Here is a 26073-nt window from a genome sequence, read left to right on the forward strand (position 1 = left end):
CGGTGCTAGCAGAGCGAGCGATACACAATTATCCCTTTGCTTTAATGAAAGATGGTCTGTGCAGTGGTCGAAATGCATCAAAAAAATATGAGAAATGGGGTCCTAAGTCCAATGGGGTCCAATGGGGGTGAAGTCAATGAGAGTGGGGGCAAAATCAGAGGTGTGGCTAGGAAGAACAAAATGTTCTTAACTATTTTGTTGGTCCTTTACCTTCAGGGAACAGACTATGAAATAACACTCACTTTGAAAGAAAGATAAATTCAATTTAAACTAACTAGTGATAGATGCACTATTTTATATATTGATTAACGTGATCACTGCCAATATCTGTGTGTATAACCAGATAGTCACAGAATTGAATTCTAGTTATGCAGTGTGGAATAATGACTTGTGAGTTTTTAGTTTTATGAGGTCCCAGCCTGTGATAGAAAGCACTGTCAGTACACAGTGCACAAATGATTTAGATTTAACATAAATAAGTATTGCCAACAGGTAGATCAGTGTAATATACAGCATGTACCTAGCATATATCTAGTGCAAACATTTTTTCTAACTTTCCCATAAAAGCACGCACTCCAGAGCTCATCAGGTCACCTTACAAAACCTTTCAAAAAGAATACTCAATACCGGCTCCCAAGCCACCTGTACATTTGCGGATGAACCAAATACACACATTACATTTCTATTGCTTACACATAGAGAGTTGGAGGACTGCAGACTGACAATTTAAACACTTGTTTCAATCTTGTATGGAGTAACAGGGATGGATGTTGTTCTCATGACAGACTTAGGAAACCTGATCGATTTCTATTGGATGATGCCCCTTCAACGTCAAATGAACTGTTGTCCTGTTGGATCAGATTGCCGTATGAACTTTGATTTGTTGATATCCAGCAGAACTTTGATCAGATCCCTTTTAGCATCCTGTGAGATGAATTCAAGATTCCCAGAGATAAGAAACTGAACCCCTTTTGCCTTAATCCTGAATGCTGAGCTCTTGGAGAAGTATCTTCTTCTCTGCCTTTGCCCCTTTGAGATGCCTTGTTGAGACTTAGAGATTTTCTCTCTAACCCTTACAGAAGACTCTTGACCGAGCTTCTGACATGACGACGCTTTCCTTTTTTTACCTACTTTTTGCCCACCTTAGTTAGTAACTTGTTGCCCAAGATTAACTTTTTCCAAATTCTTTTTGTCCTTTTTGTTCCTTTTTGTCTTTTGCCCCCATTTGTTGTGGCCCACAAATGTTTTCCCCTGATTGACTAACTGTAGGGGTTTCCCTGTGCCTAGCTATATTGAACTTTGAGGATTTGAACGACCTTAATGCTTATTAAAACTGAGCAACTTTTATTTTCAGTACATCAAATGATCTTATTGATGTTTTGCATTGTTTTTGTAGAATTCCTAGTTCTCCTAATGTTAGTTCACCTGAATTTATTTTGTCTCCTTGGTCAACTCTAGGTGAGTCTGTATCTTTATAACTTCGTCTTGGGAATTGTCTACTTGACTCTGAGCTTAAGTTTGTAATACATCCCATAACTTAATTCCTGACTGAAGTTTTTCTTGTATGGCCAAATTGGTCATACTGTGTAATTTAATTGGTTGATACTGAAACTTTGTTGTATGGTTCTACCACATCCTATACAGATTTGATGACCTCGATGAGCATTGATTCCTACGAAGGATGAAAATGCTCCATCAGATCTGTTAGTAGAGGAATGGTTAGTCCCACAAGAAGGGAGAACCATTTAAGTATAGTGTTAGGGCGATAGGATTGGTCCCATGCGATTGCCCACCCCGAATTCTGTCCCATGGTCGTTCCGAAGACTAATGAGGTTCCAGCATCATGCCAATGAGAGACAGATGTGTGAGTATTAATAGAATCTTGCATTTGCATTGCTTTTTGGCCAAACAATTGTGGTAAAGTGTGATGTTGTGCAGTGTTTTGCGGAGTCGTTGTACTCATTTGACTGTGTCGCTTGTTGCTAAAAAATGTCTGTCGCTCTTGTTGTTGTTGACGGGTCCATTGTGGCCTAAGATCACGGGACAATCCAGAAGTGTAGAAGACACTTGGTTAATTTATTGTCTGCAGTGAGGTACTTGTCATGAGACATCGTTGACAGTGCTATTCGTTTTCCGTGATTGAGGGTGAGTTGTGGTTCATATTAAGTGAATCCTGAGTGCACATGGACGATCTATATCCACTGGAGTAAGAATTGCTGGTCAAATTTCACTCGTTGTGTAATTGTGAATGTTACAGCCAGAATGCATATCTACGTACAGCTTTGAAGTGTTTGAGTTCCAATCCTCTAGAGTGCAGATAGGTTGTGGGTTTTCTCTCACAATATTTTGCATTAGGCATGTGTGAATGACTTGTGAGAGACAATTTTGAAGGGATTGCAGTGCTGAAAGGAGTGAGTGTGACATCAAGTTGCTGTTGGTTGAAAACATCAAGAGAAAAGGATTGTGGAAATGAAGTTGCTTCCTGATTCGATTGGAAAGTTACTGTGACTGATTGACTTTGATTAAAAATAAACTGTCTTAACGTAAAGAGTTTGTTTAGAAGAGCGGGTATAGAGACCCCACCGAAAGGTACTCCAAGTCATTATGTATTGTGTGTAAAAGGATTTCATGCATGCTAGATTGATGGAGAGCAGAAAATGTGTAGAGCAGTTTTAATGCAGGGAGATTGAATGTATTCAGCTATTTCGACTGAAGATGGTAAAAGCACTAAACTCAACACTAAAACAATTCCAAAGACAGGACAGCAGATAATGTGGATAAAAAGACATTGACACATGAGACTGATTCGGATGATGAGTTTATAAATCAGATCATGATGAATCGTCCGTCACTGTACCATTCAGTTGAGGTAGGAGCAAGAAGTGAAGCAGCACAAAATGCAGCCCTGAATGTGGCAACTGCTCCGGTTGCACAGACGCAAAATCAGATAGTACCAGGTACGTCTGCACTTCAGTGACACAAATTCCTGAAGTGAGACAACCAGTTCAGAGTTTTAACACATTTAAGGCCTCTACCGAGTCCAGTTGTGAATCAGGTTGTGCCAAGTTCTAATGTGAAGCAGACAGTGAAGTCACCTTATGTAAATCCGCCTGTGCCAACTTTTTTTTCCAAATCAACTTTACAGATGTTTAGTCTAGGTCAATCAATGCCAAGTGTTACCCTGAGTCAAACAGGAGAAAGTTTCAGCACTGCCTTAACCGGACTGAGTATAGAAATGACAATTCCTCAGAATCAGACAAATCATGTGGGTCCAGATGCATTAACAGTTGCAGTGACTGTAGGTCCTATTGTTCTCTTGTATGCTCCAGGAATGTCTGGAAGCAATGCATACTCAATAAATGTCCTGACAGTTCCAGATACATCCGCTACATTCGCTGGGATATCACCAATTGCTAACTAGAAATCAGTATATTCGAACAACTCAGAAATGGCGAGAACAAATCGGGTTTAATGCAATGATTCTTTCATCACCTTGAAGTGCCATATTTAGCAGTCCCATTCAGCAATTAGCACTGCTGATTTGTCAGGGTGTAACTACACACTCACAAATGGGGCTACTAGCCTTTCCCCAGTAAAAATGACAATGCTAGTTTTTTAGTGTCAGGGCTGGTAACATTATAAAACCACATGCCCATAATTAATATCATACAAACTGCCATTAGAGCACAGTAGACCTGCCTTGGAGGTGTCTTATAGATATTAAAATGGAAGGTCTTGGCTTTGCGATTAGATTAAATGCAAAAGTGGAGTTAGCAGTGCAATCCGCTCTGCCAGCTGGCAATGGCAGGCTGGAAGTGATGCTCTGCTTTGTCACACTCGTGGTGGCACAATAAGTGCTGCAGTCAATTAGGGACACTTTACTTTATAGCCTTTGTTCTAGTACCACATATTAGGGACCTGTAAGTAAGTTAACTTATACCACTCGTGGGTGAGCCAATTAGACAAATAACGGGTCAGAGCTCCGGCATTGAGGCGTGGTTGGTAGGTCTCAGTCTAAAACGTGGGGGTGATCATGCAAAAAGAGGCATTTCCCTGTCAATCTGTATATATTTCTCAATAAATATCAACGCCTAGAGGCAAACATGAAGATGAACATGTCATAACTCCTCCATTAAAGTGAAGATGCACTTCTGCTTGATGATTCTTTCAGCCTCTTTGCTTCTTTACTTTTCACCCTTTTGAATTTATGCACTAGATGAATATAAATATTCCAGTTTTCTAGAAAGACTAAACTGAGTCTGTAGCATATAGGTGGACAAGTGGGCAAACATCTATTGCCCTGCTGTGCCTTATAACCCAGTGTCATAGTGGGGAGCAATGTGGAAAAACTCGCAATGTCATAGCGGTTGCACTACATGACCTATGTGTAAAAAGGAATATTTCTGGTTCACTTTTCTCTTGCATTGAATTTTCTTAATGAAACATGGGGCACAATGGAGTTAAGAATGGAGGAAACAACATGAGAACACATATGAAGGACCAACTTTATGAAACATACGGTAAGAAACATGCTGGAGATGTAAACTGCCAAGCTTTATTTTTGGGGGGAGTGGTGGGGATAGCGCAATCCAAAGGAGGAGGAAAAACTGAGGCAGTGCAAAAACAAGAGCAACTTATTGTGTGAACAAGGAAATAAATTATGTACATTTAAATAAACAAATTATGAAACAGCCTGCCTCTTTTACCTTGGAACATGGAGTCTTCGCAAAACTCAGGGAATCACATGTTAGAGAAAAGTAAACTTTCTTAAATGCAGAGGCCATCAGGGAGGCTTTGCCCTTTGTTTTATGGATTAACAAGTAGCCCTCTTTCACGGTGATGGTCTGTAATTTAAGTGCCCGCTGGAGGTCCAATTCTGAAAAAAAGGATTGAAGTATGTTAGATATTAGGAGCTGGCTGGAGCAAGTACTCAGGATGCAATGTAGGGGTACCTACTGGCCTCACTATCACCTCAACCATGCATTTTCACAGGCCAAGAAGGGATTGCTTGGCTTCTTCAGGATCTAATTTCAAGTGCACCACCGCTGCTACACTATAGTCCGCACGCATATACAGTTGGCAGTTGGACCATTATATTGACGGTAAACATACTCCGTCTTCATTGCGCCGGAGTATGCTTACTCCCTATATATGAATCATGCCCTATGTGGTTTGCCTTTTCTAAGCATTTAAAATCCAGTAAATACTACCAAGATTTTCCTGATGAAGTGTGTCTGTGGAAAACTGCAGCTGTGCGCTAGTTACTGCAAACCATTGAATTCCGATTTAAGCAAAGTTTCCTTTTTGCACTTGAATTGGGATTCCGATGGGACTCAGAATGAGAACCCATGCTATGCTTTCCTCACAAAGCTCTATGGAAATCTTTATGACATTACATAGGGGGTCATTTTGAACTCAGCTGGAAATCCCGCCAAGTTCGGTGCTGGCGGTCGAAACAACGACCGCCAGCATGTTGAAGACCCCGCCTGCCCAATAAACAACATTCCGCTGGGCCTGTACATTGCCGATGGCTCCACATCATCAGTGTAGCAGTGCGGCGGGTGCAGCAGCACCCGTCGCGCATATCACTGCCCGTAAATCTGGCAGTGACATGCGCGAGGGGGCTGTGCACGGGGGCCCTGGGGCACCCATTCCGCCAGCCTTTCCCTGACGGCCTAAACCACCAGGGAAAGGCTGGGGGAACACAGGTGCACTATCCGGCGGGCAGCGCTGCCCTGTCGGATAGGGAACTCTGCCATCCTCAGGCTGCCTGGCGGCGGAAGCCTGGCGGTGGCGGAGTTCCGCCTGTGGCATTCTCCCAGTGTTTATTATATGGCGGTCCGAACCGCTATGTCGGTGGCAGTAATTTCCACCACCGCCGGCATGGCGGTCCGGACCCCCATGTTCATAATGAGGGCCATAGTCTGCGAAGTTATGTGATTGGGACTTGAGTGTGAAAATCATGACCCTCCTGGCAACTTATGTAATACATAACCAGGACCCTGTGAATTATATGGTTGAGTTGAATAAACTGCGCAGCAAAGAAAAGCAAAATAAGCAGCAATTATGCAGCACCTCTTTCCACTGAAACAGCTTTGCCGAACAGCATAGTACATTTTATATTTATTGATTTATTATCTCTGTGATCACAAGTAAGTAGTTTAGGATAAAAAAACTAGGAACTTTAAAAGTCATACTATATATTTTTCATTCTTCCAAAGCCTAAGTGCTTTGTTGAAATACCTGGAGCTTTTTAGAACAGGATTTGTGAAGTTTAACATGTATTAATAGTGAATACCAAAATTAAGACATAGAAAAACGCATGCTCACAACCTTATCTGAATTACATTTATGTATTTACTGTTTTTTGGTTCTTGATTCAGAATAAAAGCCCTCTTTCCCCATCCATCAAATGGGGGTATTTAAATTATCAGGGGCCCGTTGTCATCACTATAAATCGTTAATTGCATCAATCATCATCTGAAGGAGCCATGTGAACATTGTAAAGTATCTAAAGCAGCTAATAATAAATTATATGTTAAGTGCTGCTAAATTAAATATCTACTCAGAAATCACCCCATTATTTAAAAGTAAAGAAAAGTTCCACTTAAGGCATATTTTTCAGAAAATAGTTTGAAGATGTATTCTATGAGTTGCTATATCCCTGACTGATGGAATGTCACCACTTAGAAACACATTTTCGTTTTGTTGATTCTGTAAAGTTATTGTGAACAGACAAACTTTGCAAAACACATAGAACAATTTTTTAAAATGTTACATGTTTAGGAAATTTGGTATACATTTCCTAGCATGGACTAAAGACTGAAATACACAAGTTGCTTGACTCAAACTTTGGATTCTTTCTAGCATGACTTGGGTCTTTTACAGTGAAAAAACTTTGGGAAAACTGAGAACCTGCAAAAGGCAAAAACTGTGTAATTCATATATCTTTGTGAATGAAAAGAAAACTATGCAAAGCCCTATTATGATTTGTCCCTCTGAGAAATATTGTGCCCTTACACATGGAAAAGTAAACTGTTACAGCTGACATTTTCCATGCCCGGTGAAAGATATAAAAAGAGTAGCCAGATGAGATAGGTATGCTTTTCTTCTCTCTGGCCTTGGGCATTGCCTTTTCTTTGATTAGACAATTCTGAAAAAACACTGTTAAAGTCTTTGGCATCTCCCTGGCTTTTATGGCATAAGGAGACACACAATGGGCCCATCCTATTGGGTTGAAATCCGGTACTATAGTGGTTTCCTCTGATGATAACCCATTTGTGCAGAAGTCTACCAATCCACAGTATGATAAAGCTTTTAGTGTGTGCGGCAGTCTTTGTGCTTTCAGATCCATCTTGAACCCCATAAATACAAATATTTCATCGGAATCTATTTTCTACATCCTCATATTTGCATTTCAGAGTTTTTAGTTTACTTTTTTGATAAGCAGTTTCTACATTAGCGATCAATTTAAATTTAGTAATTTGTTCCTTGACTCATATACTTAAGTTTCAATCTTACTGACAGTTCATCCACTTTATCAGTCAAGGTTTCCAAGTTGCTGACATATGTGGCTGTACTGATTTATCTCAGTCACCTCCTTTAGTGTAGTTGTAATCTTTTTTTTTATTTTGCAGATGATCCATCTTGTAGTTTTTGATGAGGTCCTCTCTGAGGACAGGGTGAATGATTTGCGTTTGCAACCTCCACCCACTTTTTCCAAGAACTGTTTGTAATTTCATTATCACCGCTCAACTTCACATGCTCGCTGGGAACTGCGGGGTAACTACATTTACACAGAGCTCAACATCTTCTTTGGGACTTAGTTGTCTTTGCCAATAGAATGCATGGCCTATGCATTTTTACTATGCAGTCCAGCTTCTCTAATATCTCTAACTTCAGCAAGCAACAGTGTCACTTTGGTTTTTATTAGTAGATCTTTTCTCTACATGTTGGAGGGTTCATGCAACAAATCTGTGGGACGTGGTAGGAATACTGTCACAGTGAGTGAATGAGAGGAAAATTCTGTATGGGATAAAGCATTCCAATCAGTAAACATAATCAAACAACAAATTCTGAGTTACAGGCCACAAAAAAACCCACTATACAGAATAGCTGCTCCTCAGAACAGCTACTGCACCGAATAGCTATTGTGTGGAATAGCTACTGCACAGAAAAACACTCCTTCAAATAGCAAAATCATGCATTTGTATGATGCATGGAGACACCTCTCTTGCCCCAGCTGTAAACCTCACTGTGCCCTTCATTATTTTAAACAATTCTTCATTTAATGAGAAAGATCAGGTTTAAGACAATAATGTGGAGGCATAAACATGGATAACATGATAATGGTGGAGTATAGCAAACTGTAAATAAAGTCAAAAACAACCAACTGAATTCTCAGTGAATTCACAATCAATTAGTTCACACACCCTGCCACGAGTATGCCAATGGTAATGTCATTTTCTTTCTGAAGAACATCTCTGTGGAAAAGGCACACCACTTTTCAGGGTCATTCTACAATGACAAATGTGTATATACCATTCAAAAGTCCAGTGCTTGGCAGATCCAGTCACTGTATGTGAGGTTGAACTATTTCATAAAGAAATGCAGATTTCATCAGTGCCATGTGCTGTTCTTTTTCTGGATTAATCTGTTAGGAGTGATTTTATAGAAGGCCAGATAAACCCACACCAGTTTTAGATGCAGCAGTAGTGGTGTATAAATATATTTTACAAGTAAGTCACATTGGCTGTAATTTTTTCTCGCTATGACGGGTCTGGGCTTGACTCACAGGTCCCGCTGAGAATTTTAAGCAACTATTCCCAATGGTGTATTCCATTTACTAAAGTTGTTGTGGCTCTATTTTGGTGTAAATTCATTTAATTTGTTTCTGGGAGATAAGTGTTCTTAACCCTGACCCTGTGTCTACTTAATCAGTGAGTTTAATGGATCATGTCTGTAGGGACTTGAATTATACAGGCCCCTATGTGTGTGGTGTTCATTTAAAGAGAACACTAAAAGAATCATAAACCGTGATTTTTAAAGATCAAATGGACAATTTTCTTGGAGTGAAGTGACGAGTGGTGGATAGGCACCACAAAACAGACAACCATGGTGAGAGATACTTCTATCTCAGGTTTATAATGTTGGTGAGTTGTGATGCTGCAACGGATTTGTGAGCATCCTGGTAGGCACAAGTTGTTGCTGATGGGCTTGAAAGTGCTCACTGCCTAAATAGGAGGACTGCTGAGACTAGAACAGAGGGAGATCTCCAAATCATTAGACACTCTTGTGATTCCATTCATTCTGTCTGGTCCATACTGGAGCCACCCACCCCGCCTGTTTTCAAGAGCTTTCTCTCACTCCACTCTTTCCTAATGATTGGTGTGAAATATGGGTTACTTGAAATTAGAATCAATCAATGGTTTACAACAGCTTACATCACTACCAGCTTGTGCCAGCATCTTTATCAACTGATAGCAATTCTTACATGGGACACATGAACTGAGAGCTAGAATTCTATTGAGTAAGGATCTTCCTAGAGAACGTTTTAAAACTGTCTAGTCTCAATGGTGCCTCACTGATTGCCTTCTCACATCAGATATTCATCGTATTCTGCACATATATCGGCCCCTTGTATGTTTATTTCACAGCCTTGGATTCAAGGATGTATGTTTAGTCACATTTACTGAAAGTGGCATCTGACTGCACAAATACATCCCTGGCTTCCATAGTGACGTGGCTAGACATTCTAGAAGTATCAATTCTCGCAGACGCATGTTGAGCTTCAGCACCGGATGCTGGGTAATAGGATGCATTGAGGAGTTGAGTGAAGCAGGAAGGAGATAAGAAGAGATGTCACTTCCTGTAGAGATGGATGCTGGTAAATGCAGTGATGTTACTACCTGTAAAGTTGTTTGCTGGGGAATGACGTCTGTTTGTCTGGCTTCCTCTAGTAAAGATTGTTTTATGGAGAAATATTTGATGCCACTTCTTGTACAGCTGAATGCTGGTAAATGCTATGATGTCACTTCCTGTGGCGATGCACACTGCACACACATTTCTACAAGAGGATTTCTTTATTAAAACTAGGAGGCAGAACGTCCCTATATTCAGTGGGAAAACAACAGTACAGAAATAGCAATCATGTTTCACCAACGGATCCTAATAGACATGAATGGCCCATAAACTAGACCGGTTGAGGCTCCAGCAAAGTGACATCTCAATAGTTACCTTCCTTTTCCTCAATGTCAATGAGCTTCATGAGGAATTCCTTCATCTGGGAGACACCCTGCTGAATTGTGGGCTGCAAGGGGGCCATCCAGGCTTCCTTAGCCCGGCTGGACTGGGTATCCATGTTTCCAACATTCTGTATAGCCTAGAGAGGAGTAAAGCCAGACTTACAGTTACACCATTAAATCCTCTGGGAGAGCTTTCCATTCAACGGCTGCCGTGCTGCATTGAGTTGCTTCTCAGTGCTGCAACGTGCGCGTGTTCTATTGATCAGTGCCATTACACAACTCTGTAATCGAATAGCACTGATTGTGCACAATAACACGACAGTGCAACTTGTTAACCAAGTAACCTGGCCTTAAGTCTCTGTACAGAAACAGCCAGGCAAAGGACCTTCTGTAAAAAGGGAAATTCATTTCCTGCAGCAGGATAAAATAAATTGCACTGATTTGCTCTGAAAGACACAAATGTTTGCATTTTGCATTGAATTACGAACATCACATAACGCACATAATGATATTTAGAAACACCTTTTTTATATTCACTTTAAAAAGCACAATTAAAGTGCAATAATCGTTGCTGATTAAAACTGAAATTAAAAAGTTATGGTCTGGATCGCAATCGATAACTCCCCAAGCAAAGTGCAACTCATACAGCAAACGCAATGCTCATAACCTCACCCTCGATCCGACATGCAGAATCACAAATGAGATTGAATATCACATTAATGTTAACACTTTAGAAGAGAGGACTATGAATGCTGCATTATTTAGCAGTTTGAGTATAAGTTAATATGGGCCAGATGTACATAGCTTTTTTGTGCTCTTAAGTGTCTCGATTCACAGAATTGGTCCGTTTGCGACTGCAAAAACGCCTTTTTGTATGTACAAACCCTATTTTGCAATTCGATAACCTATTACCGAATTGCCCAATGGGTTTGCGATTCAGTACTAGGAAGGGGTGTCTTAAGGGTGTCCCTTCCTAATAGAGACTCGCAGGGGGATGTAAGAATGTTTTGCAACCGAAATGCGGTCACAAAACATTTGCAGTTTACCACCAACTTTAAGTTGGTGGTAACCCATTCCCGTACTTGGGCTGCTGGCTATGGATTGTTGTCCGAGCCCATAACTTGCAAATTTCTGTGTTTTTTAAGTTTTAATTCACACAAATATGCACCTTAACACTTAGATAATCATGTAAAAACACTGTTAAACATACATTGGGTCACCTTAACCTTTATTTTTTCAATACAGACATATATGTGTGTGTGTGTGATTTAAAGAAAAAAACAAATATATCTCTATCTGGGAGCGGAAGCACTGAATGCCGACTGGCTAAACAAAATTGAGATTTTACTGTGGTCATCATAAGGAGGCAGGATGAAAAACTATGACGGGATAAGCAATACCCTAGAGCAGTGGTTCCCAACCTGTGGTCCGGGGACCCCTGGGGGTCCGCAAAGCCTCCTCAGGGGGTCCGTGACTGCTCAGAAAATTAAATAATATTAACAGATTAGGTCCACAGCTTTCAGTAATGACTCAGTGCGGGGTCCCCGGATTCCAATAATGATTCAGTGGGGGTCCCCGTTTTCCAGTAATGATAAAGTAGTGGTCCACAGAAGTCAAAAGGTTGGGAACCACTGCCCTAGAGAGTTGGGAAATACAATTTCCCCACACAAAGTAAGTTGACTACAATTAGTCACAAGGCACAGACAATAAGCATTTTTTCTAACAAAAGTTGCCAAAATTGATTTTGGACTTTATAACCCTACCCCTTATATGAATTGTGCAGAGGCATCAAGCCAAGTCCTAGCCCCAGTACCCATTTATACTAGTAAATATTGTTGTTTGTGTCTGTAGAAACAATAGTCTTTGAAGTTCTTAGATTCTTGTAAGTATGACCCTCGATCTACACATATCTTTCCAAAATCAAATTATCTTCCCTTAGGTTTGATTTTGAAAAGTTGCATGCCAGTTATGCAAGGGGGAAGGAAGTCATTGGGGTGTCCACAAAACTTGCATTTTCCTGGGAAATTACTGTTAATGACGAACATAAAAACTTATTTAAGATATCATCCTCAGACAGTATGCGAGGAGCTGCCAAGTGTTTTGCCCTGTATCCAGCAGCCAGCACGTCCTAGGGACTGAGGAACTGTTTGGAGAGCATGGCAGAAGGCTATGCTCTTCGCTCACTGCCTGCAGTGGCCATGTAGGGTTTTGTGTTGGCAGCAAAGTGTGGCCAAACGTCGTTCTCTATGAGCTCAGCAAACAGGTGGACCGGGCACAACATGTATCAATGGTTCACACAATGAAACTTGTGGACACCTTGAGTAGATACTACAAGTATATCATTATAAAATCTACAAAAATCACTTTTAAAAGAATGACTTTCTTAAAGGGGAACTTGTGGTTGTTTATTCAGAAGAGAAAATAAAGAGTGTTATCAATAAATAGAAATTCCCTTTAGAAACTTCAATAAGCAGAGCATTATGGTTACAATCAAGAATTTTAAAACCGAGAAATTCGCCAGTTATGTGAGTAAACTACCATAACTCCCTCCCCAACACACTGATTCTGATCTTACATAAGGTCATAGATTAGATAAATGTTATTATCAGTGGTATCACTGGTGACATCAAATAACATCACAACCATTGACATCGTGAATGACATAATGGAAGCCACAAAGAATTGCTCTTCTGTTAACCGGACGTGTAAATGTGCATTTAGTTTTAAATGCATCTGTTGCATAGACATCTAGATGTTTAAAGGGCAATGGCTGTACCCAATAGGACTGATGATGTCATTTATAATGTAACCTATGGCCATTCTTCTGCTGCTATTCATTCGACACATGGAACTACCTAATAGTTACAATTTCCTCTCGCTGATACGGGGCTGAGTCTTTTATCACAACTCAGCATCCTTGAACTTAGCTGTGCTTCTGAAGTTTTCAAAGAGGTCTTCTGGATAATACAACAAAATGCCCCAAGAGCTTTCCATTAGAGTGCCCCTCTGTTGAATGCTCTGCACACTTGTTTACACAGCCAAATCTAACACTGTTCCATAAGCATTTGAAAATTACCGTGTGTGATTTGGCTCTCCTGCTCTCCATATTTAGGGCCAGATGTAGCAAAGGTTTTTACCCATTCTGTGTCTACGGGAAAAAGTGTTCGTACATATGGCCCATAGTTCTTTCATCGAGTTTTGTTACTGGCTGTTCTTTCTCCCAGAACACTTAGCAAATGGAATCCACTTACTTACTGTGTGCTCTACAAAGCTACTTCTCTCATATTTAGGTGCACTTCTGTCTAGTTAAACGTTTGGTTTGGGTTTGCACAACCTGCTCTTTGATGTGCTGGTCAGTGGGTATTGCCAAAGAAGGAGGAGTGGAGGATGCTCTAAGAGTGTGTTGTCTGTGATGATTGCAGTGCTTAATTTGTAAATAAAAACGTGCAGGTGCCCAAAGCCCTCCTCTTAAACATGCGGCTGCTGCGATTACATGTAGTAACACGGAATACTGAGGCAGCGTAAATCTGAAGCCATTTCGGCCCTTTTCAATCCATGTAAGGTCACTCTCTGCCCCTTCAGCTCACTCCTGCAGCTTTCTGCTTTCTCCCTCTGTGATGCTTTTTCGTTTTTCCCTTCCTCCGTCTTTCCTATGTGTGTCTTTTGCGCCGGAAACAACAAGCACAAATTAAGCACTGGATGATTGACTTTTGATGCTCTTTCTTCCCCAGAAAAATACACCCCCAAAACTAATCTTGCACCAACATATGTACCAGACTGTATGTACCAGACAGTCGTACATGGAACTAGCATAAAACAGCCCCAAGTTCACTGGTAGAGCTACAAAGAAAACGTTCAAGGGATAAATTAGTAGAAATTAAATCTACTGCAATTAAATGTGAGTGACCCTTAAATTGGACAAGATTCCTGATGAAGCTACGATCCGAATGCTGTTCCTCACAGAGAATTTATCTTCCTCAGGTATGCAGATTCCCTCCCGGGCAAGAGGAAGGACAGCGGTCGACTCTTAGCACCGCACAAAGCCAACCTTTTCCCACCTGCTGAGGACGTTGCAAGGTTGACTACCTTCGCCAGTAGCAGCAAGGTCCGGCTTGTTCGCGCGTCTGCATGCTTCTCGCGCAGGTGGAAGAGTTTTGGAGACATGATGGCGGGAGAAAAGAAGCGAAGACAGAGGAAGCTGGTCACTGCAATGAATTTCACGTTCTGCAAAACAAGACATGTGCATGTCAATCCTACAGGAGGTTTGACACTCGGTCCAGACAATGCAATGTGTTAAAAAAGATACTTATGTTGCTGAAACTCGGTTTCCTTGTTAAGGTGATGGTGGAAAATGTGGGCTAGGTGCACAGGGGGCGAGTAGAGAGAACATGTGGAAAGTGACCAGGATAGCACAGAGAGGAGAAGGAAGCTGTAGTGGAGCTGAGGATATTGAGGAGATTTAGGGTCAGAGAGAGGATGTATGACAAAAGAATAAACAGAATGGACTGCGGGGTGAAAATGAGAAAGAAGAACTGAGAGAAGAATGTCAGCAACAGTTGTTTGGAAGCAGATAGATAATAGAGGGAACGGAAGTATGTGGGAGAGATGTTGTGTACTGGGGAGAGAACGACAATGAGTGAAAATATGAAAGAAACAGATTCTGTATATGAGGGAATTGGTGAAAAATACACAATAACAGAAAGAGGAGGGATGTCATTGCTGCTAGATACCATTCTATGAGTAGGGGAAAGTCCCAGACAGTCACCCAGGGGACAAGCAATCATGTGATGTACAAGGTCTGTGTTTTGAACACACAAAGTCAAGACTTAGGGCCTGATTTAGTTTTCGGTGGATATAATGTGAGCTATATTTCGGAAGCAGGGAGATCCGTCACCGTTGTGAAGGAGTAACCTGTCCACTGAAATCTAAATCACGCCCTTACAGATCTGTGCTTCACATTAGTAACTTTTGTTCACTCTCAATTTAGTCCAGCTCTAAACATACCTGCACTTTTCCAAAGGTCTGTCACACACCAGGGTGTGCACTACAGCACAGGGCAGAATGGGATGGAGGACTGTCTGAGATGTATTTGTAAAGATATTATTTAGCTTTATTTTACTGCCACAACAGTTTGGGCAGATCCATTGTTATTTTGCTCACCATGCCACCCCAGTTTGGACCGAGCAATATTCAAATCAATATTGACCCTGCTCCCCCTGGGAACACTCCAGCCTGAACTGCCAGGCCAGGTCCTCCCTGGACCAAAAACAAGCATCCTGGGACCAGGTGCCACTCCTGTGGCACAGTGAGTAAAGGACCCATGTCTGGGTATACACTGGCCACTTAGGGCGACTTTAGCAACACAAAAGGATGATGACTGGAGTGCTGAAACTTTTCAAACACTCTGAGGAACACTGTGGCAATAATTAATAACATCTGCAGGTTACATTCCTAAGAATTCACAACTGTGTCAGCAAACGTTATAAACGGCTATTATGCCAGACAGGGGTTTCCCATATTTCTAGAGTGTCTATGTGTGACATTTCAGTGCCTCACATGTGACACTCGAGTGACAATTTATTGTGATGCTATAAAGCATGATGTCCATGCAAGGGGATACATTTCCAAAATAACTTTCTTTTGTGTAACTTAGTGATCCAGATTAGGCTTTTAAAAAGATGCAACTCTCCAAAAGTCATTTATGTAATGTCACGAACGTATTTCCCTTTTTTTAACATGACCACAGTAAGCATTACTAAGGGACAGATGAGAGTGACTCTCTCAATTACCTCTTAAAAACTCTGCAGTGTTCTAGGTACCCCCATTTTAATGCAAGATGACAGACCTTGGTCCTGCCTCTGCATCACCCCTGGTGTCGCAGAGCTGTAAGAGACAGCTGGACTAACAGTGGCCTACATGTTACACTGTGGTGGGACAGGGCCCTTGTCCTTATCGGGCACAGGTCCAATACCACCCCTATACCTGCCCACTGGCCACCACAAAACCACCTTTGAAGCTACCTTCTTACTGTAGGAGTATAGTTCTGGGTAGGTACTTGGATTCAAATTGTCTTCATCTTTCCAGAGATAAGTGGTAACCCAGGGCAATCATCAGAGTCAGCATTGAAGTTACCTAGATGTGCAAAGACCCACTATTCACACCTTCAACAAGACACCCCAAAACCCCACAGGAGGCAGTTTGGATACCATATGACATCGACTAAGCAACATTGTTGCTAAGGGACGTATGTCATGTGTAACGCTGTCATCCACTGCTGCACTTATTGGCAATTGCTTTGGGACTATTATCCCATTAATGTAATGAGAAAAAAAACAACTACAACAATGAAAATGCAGAGCACTATTTGTTAGAAAGCCTGGATTGGCCAAATGCATTCCTCGTGTGCAAGACCAGGTCCTGCTGGTGCTCAGCGCCGACAGTTCTAAAGAGCAGGCGCTGAGACCGGCCTCTATCGGGCTCTCCATTTTTGCCCTCAATGTCAGAGTGAAAAAAAAATCTTAACTCAGCAGCAGTACTATCATTCATTACCTTTGATGTAACTTCAAAGAGACTCGTTATAATTGTTTGCCTCCTCATTTCAGAACTGAAGCATTTTCAATATTACATACAACAAATCTATGTTGCTACCTATTTATCTTATGCAGCTAACAATCAATGACAAAGCCAACAGTCCTGGCTTGTTTTAGGTGTAATGTCAGTTGTTGCATTATAAATCTGGATGCAGTGACAGGAAGAAGCAGCAAAATACCAGTCATCCCATTTAAAGCCCTGCTCATGTGTACCAGGGACCCATGCAAATGGAAGGCACAGGACTGTGACCTTACTAACTGTTCATCAAGCTGTGCCAATTCATGCTAAAGTCTAAATAGGACCAGTATTTTGTACTCAACAGACTCTCACTTTAGCAATTTCATATAGAGCCTTGATTTGGATGTACAGTGTTTATCAGATCAAACTACAGCATCATCAGAGCAACACCAAGAACTTCCTGCTGTACAAAAGCACAGATGTTGGCATTGTCAGTGCCTTTTAGAGCACACTTGCATGTACGCTGTCCCGTGTCCTGCATTAACACTGCTCATCAGTGAGTCACTAACAACAATTCTGGACCTCCCAATTACTTTCCCAATTAAAAATTAGATGCATTATCTTTACGTTTCATAGCTGAAAGCATTTTATTTGCCATGTTAGCCATTGTCATATAGGCTGTCATTTCTGATGTTTTTAGCCTCAATATAATGCTTGACAGCTCTAGGTGAGGATTCACAAGTAGACAATTCAATGCCTAAAAAATTTAGATTTCTTGTACCTTTCTTGAAGGTCACTGTCGCAGTGGCGGTTCCTCCTTTAGGGTAGAGAAGCATCATCCCGCCTGCTGCAAGTGGTGCGCAGCAGCACATTTAAATTAATAAAATGGTTATTATAAAGTGCCATGCATGCGCTGTTCTAGCTCAATTGTGAGCCAGGGCGGGGATGGTTCCGGATGATTGGCAGCAGGAATCACAAGAGCCAAAAGTGCAGAGGGCACGTGTCGGATTAGCCGACTGTTTTGAGATAGCCAGCCTGACATTCCCTTCAGACTGCACCAATCCGAGCTGTTTTGCAGCTGGGCAGATTGCAGACACAGGCCCCTATCTGAAAAGGAGTGCTGGGTTAGCCTGCTCCAACCAATCCTGGTGCTTCTCTCATGCTGCAAACAGCATGCAAGCAGCTCTAGTATTGGTTACGTTTGCTAGCTTTACTAAGGAACGTTGACTCAACTTGATCAGGCTTTTGGCTGACAGCAGTATCTGTAAGTTTTTTTGGCATTGCATTCACCGCCATTACATCCACTATTTCATCTGGGCACAGGGGTTTTGCTGCAATTCATTGAGCTCTGGAACTGAGACTGAAGGCGGTGACTGCAAGTAAGAGGTATGTGCTCCATTACATGCAAACACAGTAGAAATTCTGGCAATTACTCTTGTTGGCAGCCTGGCTGCTGCTGGAAATCTCATAGGCAATTTCATCAACCAGTCAATTGTTTTGCATCTGTTCATCTCCTTAATTGGTGCATATCTGCCTAATTCACAGACTGACCGGTGACTGGCAGCATCACTGTTTAAAAGAATGTAATCTATTTCATAGGATATCATGACTAATTCTTGGCAGAATCAATGAAGAAATTTAACTGATAAGTAATGAATCAAACTGGAAGAAAGTGAATCTATGCCTCTTCATAACGTTGATGGTAAAACGTTAATTTGATGTGGGGTTTGAGTATTTTTCTCTACAAGTGAAAATACTGGTCCTGTTCGGATTTAGTGGCGACCATACATTAAGCAAGTGAATGTGTGCAATGATGCAAAAAGCAAGACGATGGCATTAGATGTGTCAAATCAAAATAAAATGAATCAATTTCAATGCACTTTGAGTTGAGTCTAGGGAGCTATGCAGCAGCAATAATTAGCACATGCTAGAACCAGTTCCGTTGACTCTAAAATAAGCTACATCTTTTAGAGCCATGTTGACACTCTAATTGTCACACTTTTGTTTTGCTCATTAATCAGCCTATGCATTACAGTCTCATGCATTTGTCTATTGTTGTATATATCAGCAACTGCTCCGATAGCAGTCTCACTAATTGGATCATTGCTGTCATTTTCATTCATTTACCCATTGTTGAAATGCTTCCTAACTGGCCTATTCCTTAAAGTTTCATACATTTCCCCATTATTGGCAGTCTCACTATCTGTTCACAGCTAATTTGACCAATTAGCATATTGTCAGTTCAGTGCCGGAATACCAAATAGGCAAAGTAGGCACCAGTCTATGGACCCCACTCCTTTTAGGGGCCCCACGACAACAGACCAAAATAATATGGATTTGATCTTGAAAGAAAATTACAATCACGCTTTGTTAAATTGTTTCCAAAAGATAGAAAAAAAGGAATGAACTCAAAGAAATGAAAACTTTACATTAAAGACTCTATAGAGAAAAAAACTGTATTAATGTATTGTACCCATTAACACTTTAAAGTACATGAACCATAGACATCAGATTCACATAACAGTTTGTCTCTTAAAAGCTCATCCTCTGTCAGGTTGTAAAAAAGAAAATGGTGCAAACTGCATAGGTGTAATGTTTAGCTGTGTGTAATAAAATTGGTTTATTAAAATTGTTGTTTGGTAAAATTAAAAACGTTTTAGGAGAAAGTTTGTGAGGAGTGCCCCGAGATTTGACTGCCTATGGGCCTCCATAGGGTTTAACCCGCACTGGGTCAGTGTAACTTATCAGCACCTGCGTACAGCAGAGGCCATTTTCTAAGACACACAGAAGTGGCGTGGATGCTAACGCTGCTCAGAGCCAATGATCTGATCTTCGCAAGCAGAAATCACTCGGGGAAATAACCGAAGGGTGGATCTTACTAGAGTGAATTCTGGGCACAGCAAAACAATAAGTTACTTCATAGAAATTGCAGGCTTTAACTCTGAATTTCATTAGATAGACCAGGGTTCTGCAAAGTTGGTCCTGGAGAGCCAGGTCCATGCCAGATTTTTAGCATATCCACATTTATAAAAATGTAGATTTCTGAAACATCTTTTTTCTAAATGTGGATATACTAAAAATCTGGCATGGACCCGGCTCTCCAGGACCGACTTTGCAGAACCCTGAGATAGACAGATGGTGCTCAGATCAGAGCTAGCTCTGATTGTTACACCTGACCAAACCCTGCCAATCACCCCCACAATCACAGTGCTGTTGCCTTAACTTTTACGCCCCACCAATTTGAAATGTCACTATCCGCCACTGCACTGGTGCCTTTCTTATGAGAGCACTGTACACCTGTAATGACCTAATTGGTTTGCCTTGTGTCATGTGTGATCTGTTGGTGCTTGTCTGCAAAAGTCACTCGATTGGGGGGAGGGGCATGTTTAGTATTAGATGCTTGCGGCAACAGATGGGAACCTTTGTCACTCAACCTCGGGATTTCATTCACAGATTGTTCAATTTTGTTTAATAAATGCAGTCAGGCTTCACGTAGGCGAGGGAGGGGATTTTACTTGGACAAACGGACAAAGGTGGGATGAGTCGCTGCACTCACTGTGTGCTTATTTTCTGGAAAATGCTCCTCCACACGCTTGTACAGTTGCCGGAAGGTGGCACGCACAATAGCTGGACAGTGCTTGACAGATCTGACTATGGCGATGAGGAGGTCGGTCAGGTAAGACTGAAGGTGCTCTGATTGTTACACCTGACCAAACCCTGCCAATCACCCCCACAATCACAGTGCTGTTGCCTTAACTTTTACGCCCCACCAATTTGAAATGTCACTATCCGCCACTGCACTGGTGCCTTTCTTATGAGAGCACTGTACACCTGTAATGACCTAATTGGTTTGCCTTGTGTCATGTGTGATCTGTTGGTGCTTGTCTGCAAAAGTCACTCGATTGGGGGGAGGGGCATGTTTAGTATTAGATGCTTGCGGCAACAGATGGGAACCTTTGTCACTCAACCTCGGGATTTCATTCACAGATTGTTCAATTTTGTTTAATAAATGCAGTCAGGCTTCACGTAGGCGAGGGAGGGGATTTTACTTGGACAAACGGACAAAGGTGGGATGAGTCGCTGCACTCACTGTGTGCTTATTTTCTGGAAAATGCTCCTCCACACGCTTGTACAGTTGCCGGAAGGTGGCACGCACAATAGCTGGACAGTGCTTGACAGATCTGACTATGGCGATGAGGAGGTCGGTCAGGTAAGACTGAAGGTGCTGTGTGCTGACCTGGATGAGTTCGCTTTCGGTCTGGATCCTGTGGAGGCCTGAGCACCTAGCGAGAGATCACAAACAAGCTCCAGTATCACTGCGGAAGCAGCAACCACTGACTGAACAAGGCAGTCAACATCCATGATCAACCAAAGCACTCAAAGTTATCCTGTTGATGTGACCATTTATTCAAATCTTATTTTTTATTTTTATAGAATAGCGAAAACATTCTGCAATAACAAAGCACCAAAATTCACAATAACCATTGACTGGGGTTGGGAATAACAGTGCCCTAAAGGAACCACTCAGCGATGCATATTTATAAAACATAGTCAGGTACATTACTTTAACATCAATTAGAGCTCCCACTGGCCCTATGTATACATTTAGTAAGAAGAGTTTACAAAATGACCCCTTGTACACTCCCAAGGACGGTGGGACTGCAGAAGACTCAGCCCTGTGTCAGGGTTGGCTGACAAACAGGCCAAGTGGAAGAAGGAAGCCAGTTCAACACAACTGCCCTGTACCCATACTGCTGTTCATTATTCTGAGTATCATTTCTCTCCCACCACACCCCTCCACCGCCACTTACCACTGTCTGCAGAGTGTAAAAGGGTCTGAAGCAGGTGAAAGCTCAGATGCTGGTACTACACAAAAAGCCACACACACATTTATTTCTATATATGGAGGTCGTAAAACACCATAAATAAATAAATGCATATATTCTGAACCGGTAAATCCTCCATAAATGCATCCAAAATGTATTCTAGGGCTAGTAAATCACCCTAAATAAGTACATGAATCCATTCTAGAGCCGATAAAAAAACATAAAAACATGAACGTATTCTGCAGTTGGAGCCTAGAATGTTTTGGCTGCATTTATAAAGCTATTTAATGATTATGGGCCTGATTACAACTTTGGAGGACGGTGTTAAATCGTCGCAAATGTGACGGATTTACCACCTACCGTATTACGAGTCCATTATATCCTATGGAACTCGTAATACGGTAGGTGGTATATCCGTCACATTTGGGACGGATTAACACCGTCCTCCAAAGTTGTAATTAGGCCCTATACTTCATGAACAAACCCAGTTACCAAACAGGAAGCACAATACAGGCAGTGCTTAGAGAAAATGTGTTTTGCACACCCCTGCCTCCTTTGGTAGATGACAGTGCAACAACTGGCACTGTGCTAATATTTTAGCAGAGTAAGGCTACTGCAGATTCACTTGTAAAGCTTTTGTAGAACAAGCACTGCCATAGCCAATAGGCCTGTGTTTAATGTGCTAACGTATATAGCGTTGGCACATTAGAGCAAGATTCGCAGGACTGAGACTGCAGGAGGAGAAAGACATGTCTGTAGTTATAAAATAGTTCCCCATACAGTTTAATGCAAGCAGTAGGATACACTCAGACATCCAACAGCATTAAGCGAGAGATAAATGCTCCAATGGTCTGAGCCAAGACCGGATTGACAAAGTCTCAAGCCACTGGCGGAAAGAGCTGGTCAAAGAAATCAAGTGGTTGAAAGCGGTGACCACTGGCCACAAAGACCACTATTTTGTATTAACAATTGTTCTGCTTGACAGCTGAACTTAAAAACCAAGAACTAAAACGGAAATGGCCACATGCAGAAAGCTGTTTGCTGTTCCCAAATGTAGAAACCTTAATTTTAGTTACATATCAACAGCAAGGTTCCGCTACTAATATGTGGTGATGAGAGGTGGATATGCATTATTGTTCCTGTTTTGCTCCAGACCCCCTTTTGGTTTTCATCAAAGCTTTTTCAAATAAACCTCACCCGATATCCTTTATCTCCACCTTGCTGGGGTCCAATTCAACAAACTTTTTCTCCTCAAAGACACGGTTTACAGTGGGTCCAAGAACTCTGTGCAGATACCGCATCCCTGCCACCTGCAGAAAAGAATAATGATTCAGGCTGAGGGATGCAAACAGTAGCGTTAATAATAACACGGGTGGAGACCTGTCTGCCTGGAAGCAAGCAACATCTATTGAAATGGCGGTCCAAGCATCCTAGTCTAGTTTTGTGTCTGATGCTGGTGCGGGTAACAGAACCAGCAAAAAAACTGTACACTGACAGGTGTCATGTGCAGGAGAGGGAAGATGGTGAAGCTGTTAGACTGAAACACACCAATACATCATTCGTTCATGTTCTTTTTCTGGGCTGGGGGTGGGGGGAGGCACAGAAAGAATGACTTTCCCTTGCAACACATGTTCTAAATAGGACAGTAATCACCATTTAGAATCTGTGATGATATTCAACATGAGAAAATAGTGTAATCATCAATTTACTTGGGGTTTGTGCAAAATCAACGTTTGCAAACTGTGGCCCTCATTCTGACCTTGGCGGGCGGCGGAGGCCGCCCGCCAAAGTCCCGCCGTCAGGTTACCGTTCCGCGGTCGAAAGACCGCGGCGGTAATTCTGACTTTCCCGCTGGGCTGGTGGGCGGTCGCCTTCAGACCGCCCGCCAGCCCAGCGGGAAAGAGGCTTCCACGATGAAGCCGGCTCGGAATCGAGCCGGCGGAGTGGAAGCTGTGCGACGGGTGCAGTTGCACCCGTCGCGTATTTCACTGTCTGCGCAGCAGACAGTGAAATACATGTAGGGGCCCTCTTACGGGGGCCCCTGCAATGCCCATGCCAGTGGCATGGGCACTGCAGGGGCCCCCAGGGGCCCCGCGACCCCCCCTACCGCCATCCGGATCCCGGCGGTCGGACCGCCGGGATCTGGATGGCGGTAGGGGGGGTCGGAATCCCCGCGGCGGTGCAGCAAGCTGCGCCGCCGTGGAGGATTCAATGGGGCGGCGGTACACTGGCGGGAGCCCGCCAGTGGTGCCGGTCCGACCGCGGCTTTACCGCCGCGGTCGGAATCCCCATTGGAGCACCGCCGGCCTGTCGGCGGTGCTCCCGCGGTCCTCCGCCCTGGCGGTCTTTGACCGCCAGGGTCAGAATGACCGCCTGTGTGTTATTGCTCAATGTCATCATTAAGGGCTAGATGTACTAACATTTGTGAATCACAAATTGGTCTGCAACTTTAAAAGTGGCTACTTGTGGTGTACAAAAGCCATTCACAATCACTATTTTGTGATGCAACCATTTTGCGAATTGCTATTTTCAGTGACCCAATTTTGGGCCAGATGTAGGAAACACTTTGCGAGTCGCAAACGGCAAAATCTGGCGTTTGCGACTCGCAAATGCGTGTTTCCTATGCAGAAATGCATTTTGCGAGTCGTTACCGACTCGCAAAATGCATTTCCGAATCGCAAATAGGAAGGGGTGTTCCCTTCCTATTTGCGAGTCGCAGTGGTATGCAACTCCATTTGCGACCGCGTACGCGGTCGCAAATGGAGTAGCAGTTACCATCCACTTCAAGTGGATGGTAACCCACTCGCAAATTGGAAGGGGTCCCCATGGGACCCCTTCCAGTTTGAGACTGGACCCCAAAATATTTTTTCAGGGCAGGGAGTGGTCCAAGGGACCACTCCCTGCCCTGAAAAAACCGAAACAAAAGGTTTCGGATTTTTTTGAAATGCAGCTCGTTTTCCCTTAGGGAAAACGGGCTACAATTCAAAAAAAAAAAACTGCTTTATTTAAAAGCAGGTCGCTAACATGGAGGCCTGCTGACGTCAGCAGGCCTCCATGTTAGCGAGTGCCTATACTCGCTATGGGGCCGCAATTTGCGACCCACCTCATGAATATTCATGAGGTGGGTCATTGCGACCCCATAGCGAGTTGCAGTCGGTGTCTGAGACACCGTACTGCATAGCAATTTGCGAGTTGCAAATTGCGAGTCGGAAGGACTCGCAATTTGCAACTCGCAAATTGCTTCCTTCCTACATCTGGCCCTTTGTGATTTCCATTTATAGAATCTATATTTGTGATCCGCAAACCGTATGTTCCAGGATGCCACAATTAGCAACTAGTCGCAAAAAGACCATTTGCACATGCAATTTACCATCAATTCATTTCAGTGGTAACTGTGTGCACACTATCAAATCTGACCCAGAATGGCTGCACTGTATGGGATTGCAGGGAGGATGTGAATACCGACTGCTTTGAAGAGGAGGAAGCGGAGACAGGAGAGGATTTTCAGAGTCAGGCTGACCATTTTCCAACATAATGAGGATGAGATATTTGACAAATAGTCTAAGCAGCTCTGTAATATTAAAGATGATTGCACTTTTGAAGCTACAACTAGAAAGCAATAGTCTGTGCAGCTATTCTATTCTCAACCATGTTCAGGTGTTCTGCTTATTACACCTTTTGGCCTCTGGCAGTTACCAGTGTGTGATTGCTGTTGGTGGTGGGGTTTCTCAAAGTGTGCTTTCACCTTTTTTCTGCAGATTTCTAGATACTATACTGCTCTATATCAATCTCTACACATAGTTACCCAGAAATGCACAACAATTCAATCTACTAAATTAAAATGTTGCAGGCTTGCTAAATTTCCCCATGTCATAGGGGGTATAGAAAGAACATATGTTCCAATTTGTCCTTCATCTGATCTAGAATATTTGTTTAGAAACAGGAAAAACACATTCTATTAACATTCAAGTAGTGTGAGGCGCAATCAATTTAATAACTGATATTGGGTCACAAAACCCAGGGAGCACTCATGACTCCTTCATGTTTAGCCACAACGGAATATACAAATGGCTGGAAATAGGGGAGTTTGATGATGTCTATTTATTAGGTAATGATATAAAAAATTAGTGACACATATGTTTGCGCTTGTCAAATGCTAAATGAAAGAAAGCTCAAAGTTATTTTTTTGTTCTAGGTGATCCATAGATTCTGACATCATGCCTATCCCCTGCAACCCAAAATGAAAGGTGATACAATACAGCCCAGCCTCGCACTGGGAAGTGATTGAAAGGACATTTGGCTTGCCGAAAACTTGTCTCCGGTGCCTACATAAAAGTGGTGGTGCCTTACAATATGCAAAATAGTGGCAATGTTTGCCAATCTACATAACATTGCACCCAAGAAAGGTCTATATATTACTGTGCCAGACTCGGATTTGGAGGATGAAGATCCTG

The 26073-nt window shown here is 42.4% G+C and overlaps 1 protein-coding gene across 2 annotated transcripts in view; it reads right to left on the bottom strand.

The window, feature by feature from the left end:
• The window catches only part of LOC138286443 (ras GTPase-activating protein 4-like), a 386898-nt gene that overhangs the window by 54891 nt on the left and 305934 nt on the right, over nt 1–26073 (bottom strand). For both annotated transcript variants that reach the window (XM_069226706.1, XM_069226707.1), the window contains exons 12-16: nt 22817–22929; nt 20884–21076; nt 14331–14468; nt 10237–10381; nt 4707–4876 (exon numbers count right to left, since the gene is read on the bottom strand). In XM_069226706.1, coding sequence (XP_069082807.1) covers nt 4707–4876; nt 10237–10381; nt 14331–14468; nt 20884–21076; nt 22817–22929 — 759 coding nt within the window. The remainder of the gene's footprint in view (nt 1–4706; nt 4877–10236; nt 10382–14330; nt 14469–20883; nt 21077–22816; nt 22930–26073) is intronic.

The sequence above is a fragment of the Pleurodeles waltl genome, chromosome 3_2, assembly GCF_031143425.1.
Source record: "Pleurodeles waltl isolate 20211129_DDA chromosome 3_2, aPleWal1.hap1.20221129, whole genome shotgun sequence".
Classification (NCBI taxonomy): Eukaryota; Metazoa; Chordata; class Amphibia; order Caudata; family Salamandridae; genus Pleurodeles; species Pleurodeles waltl.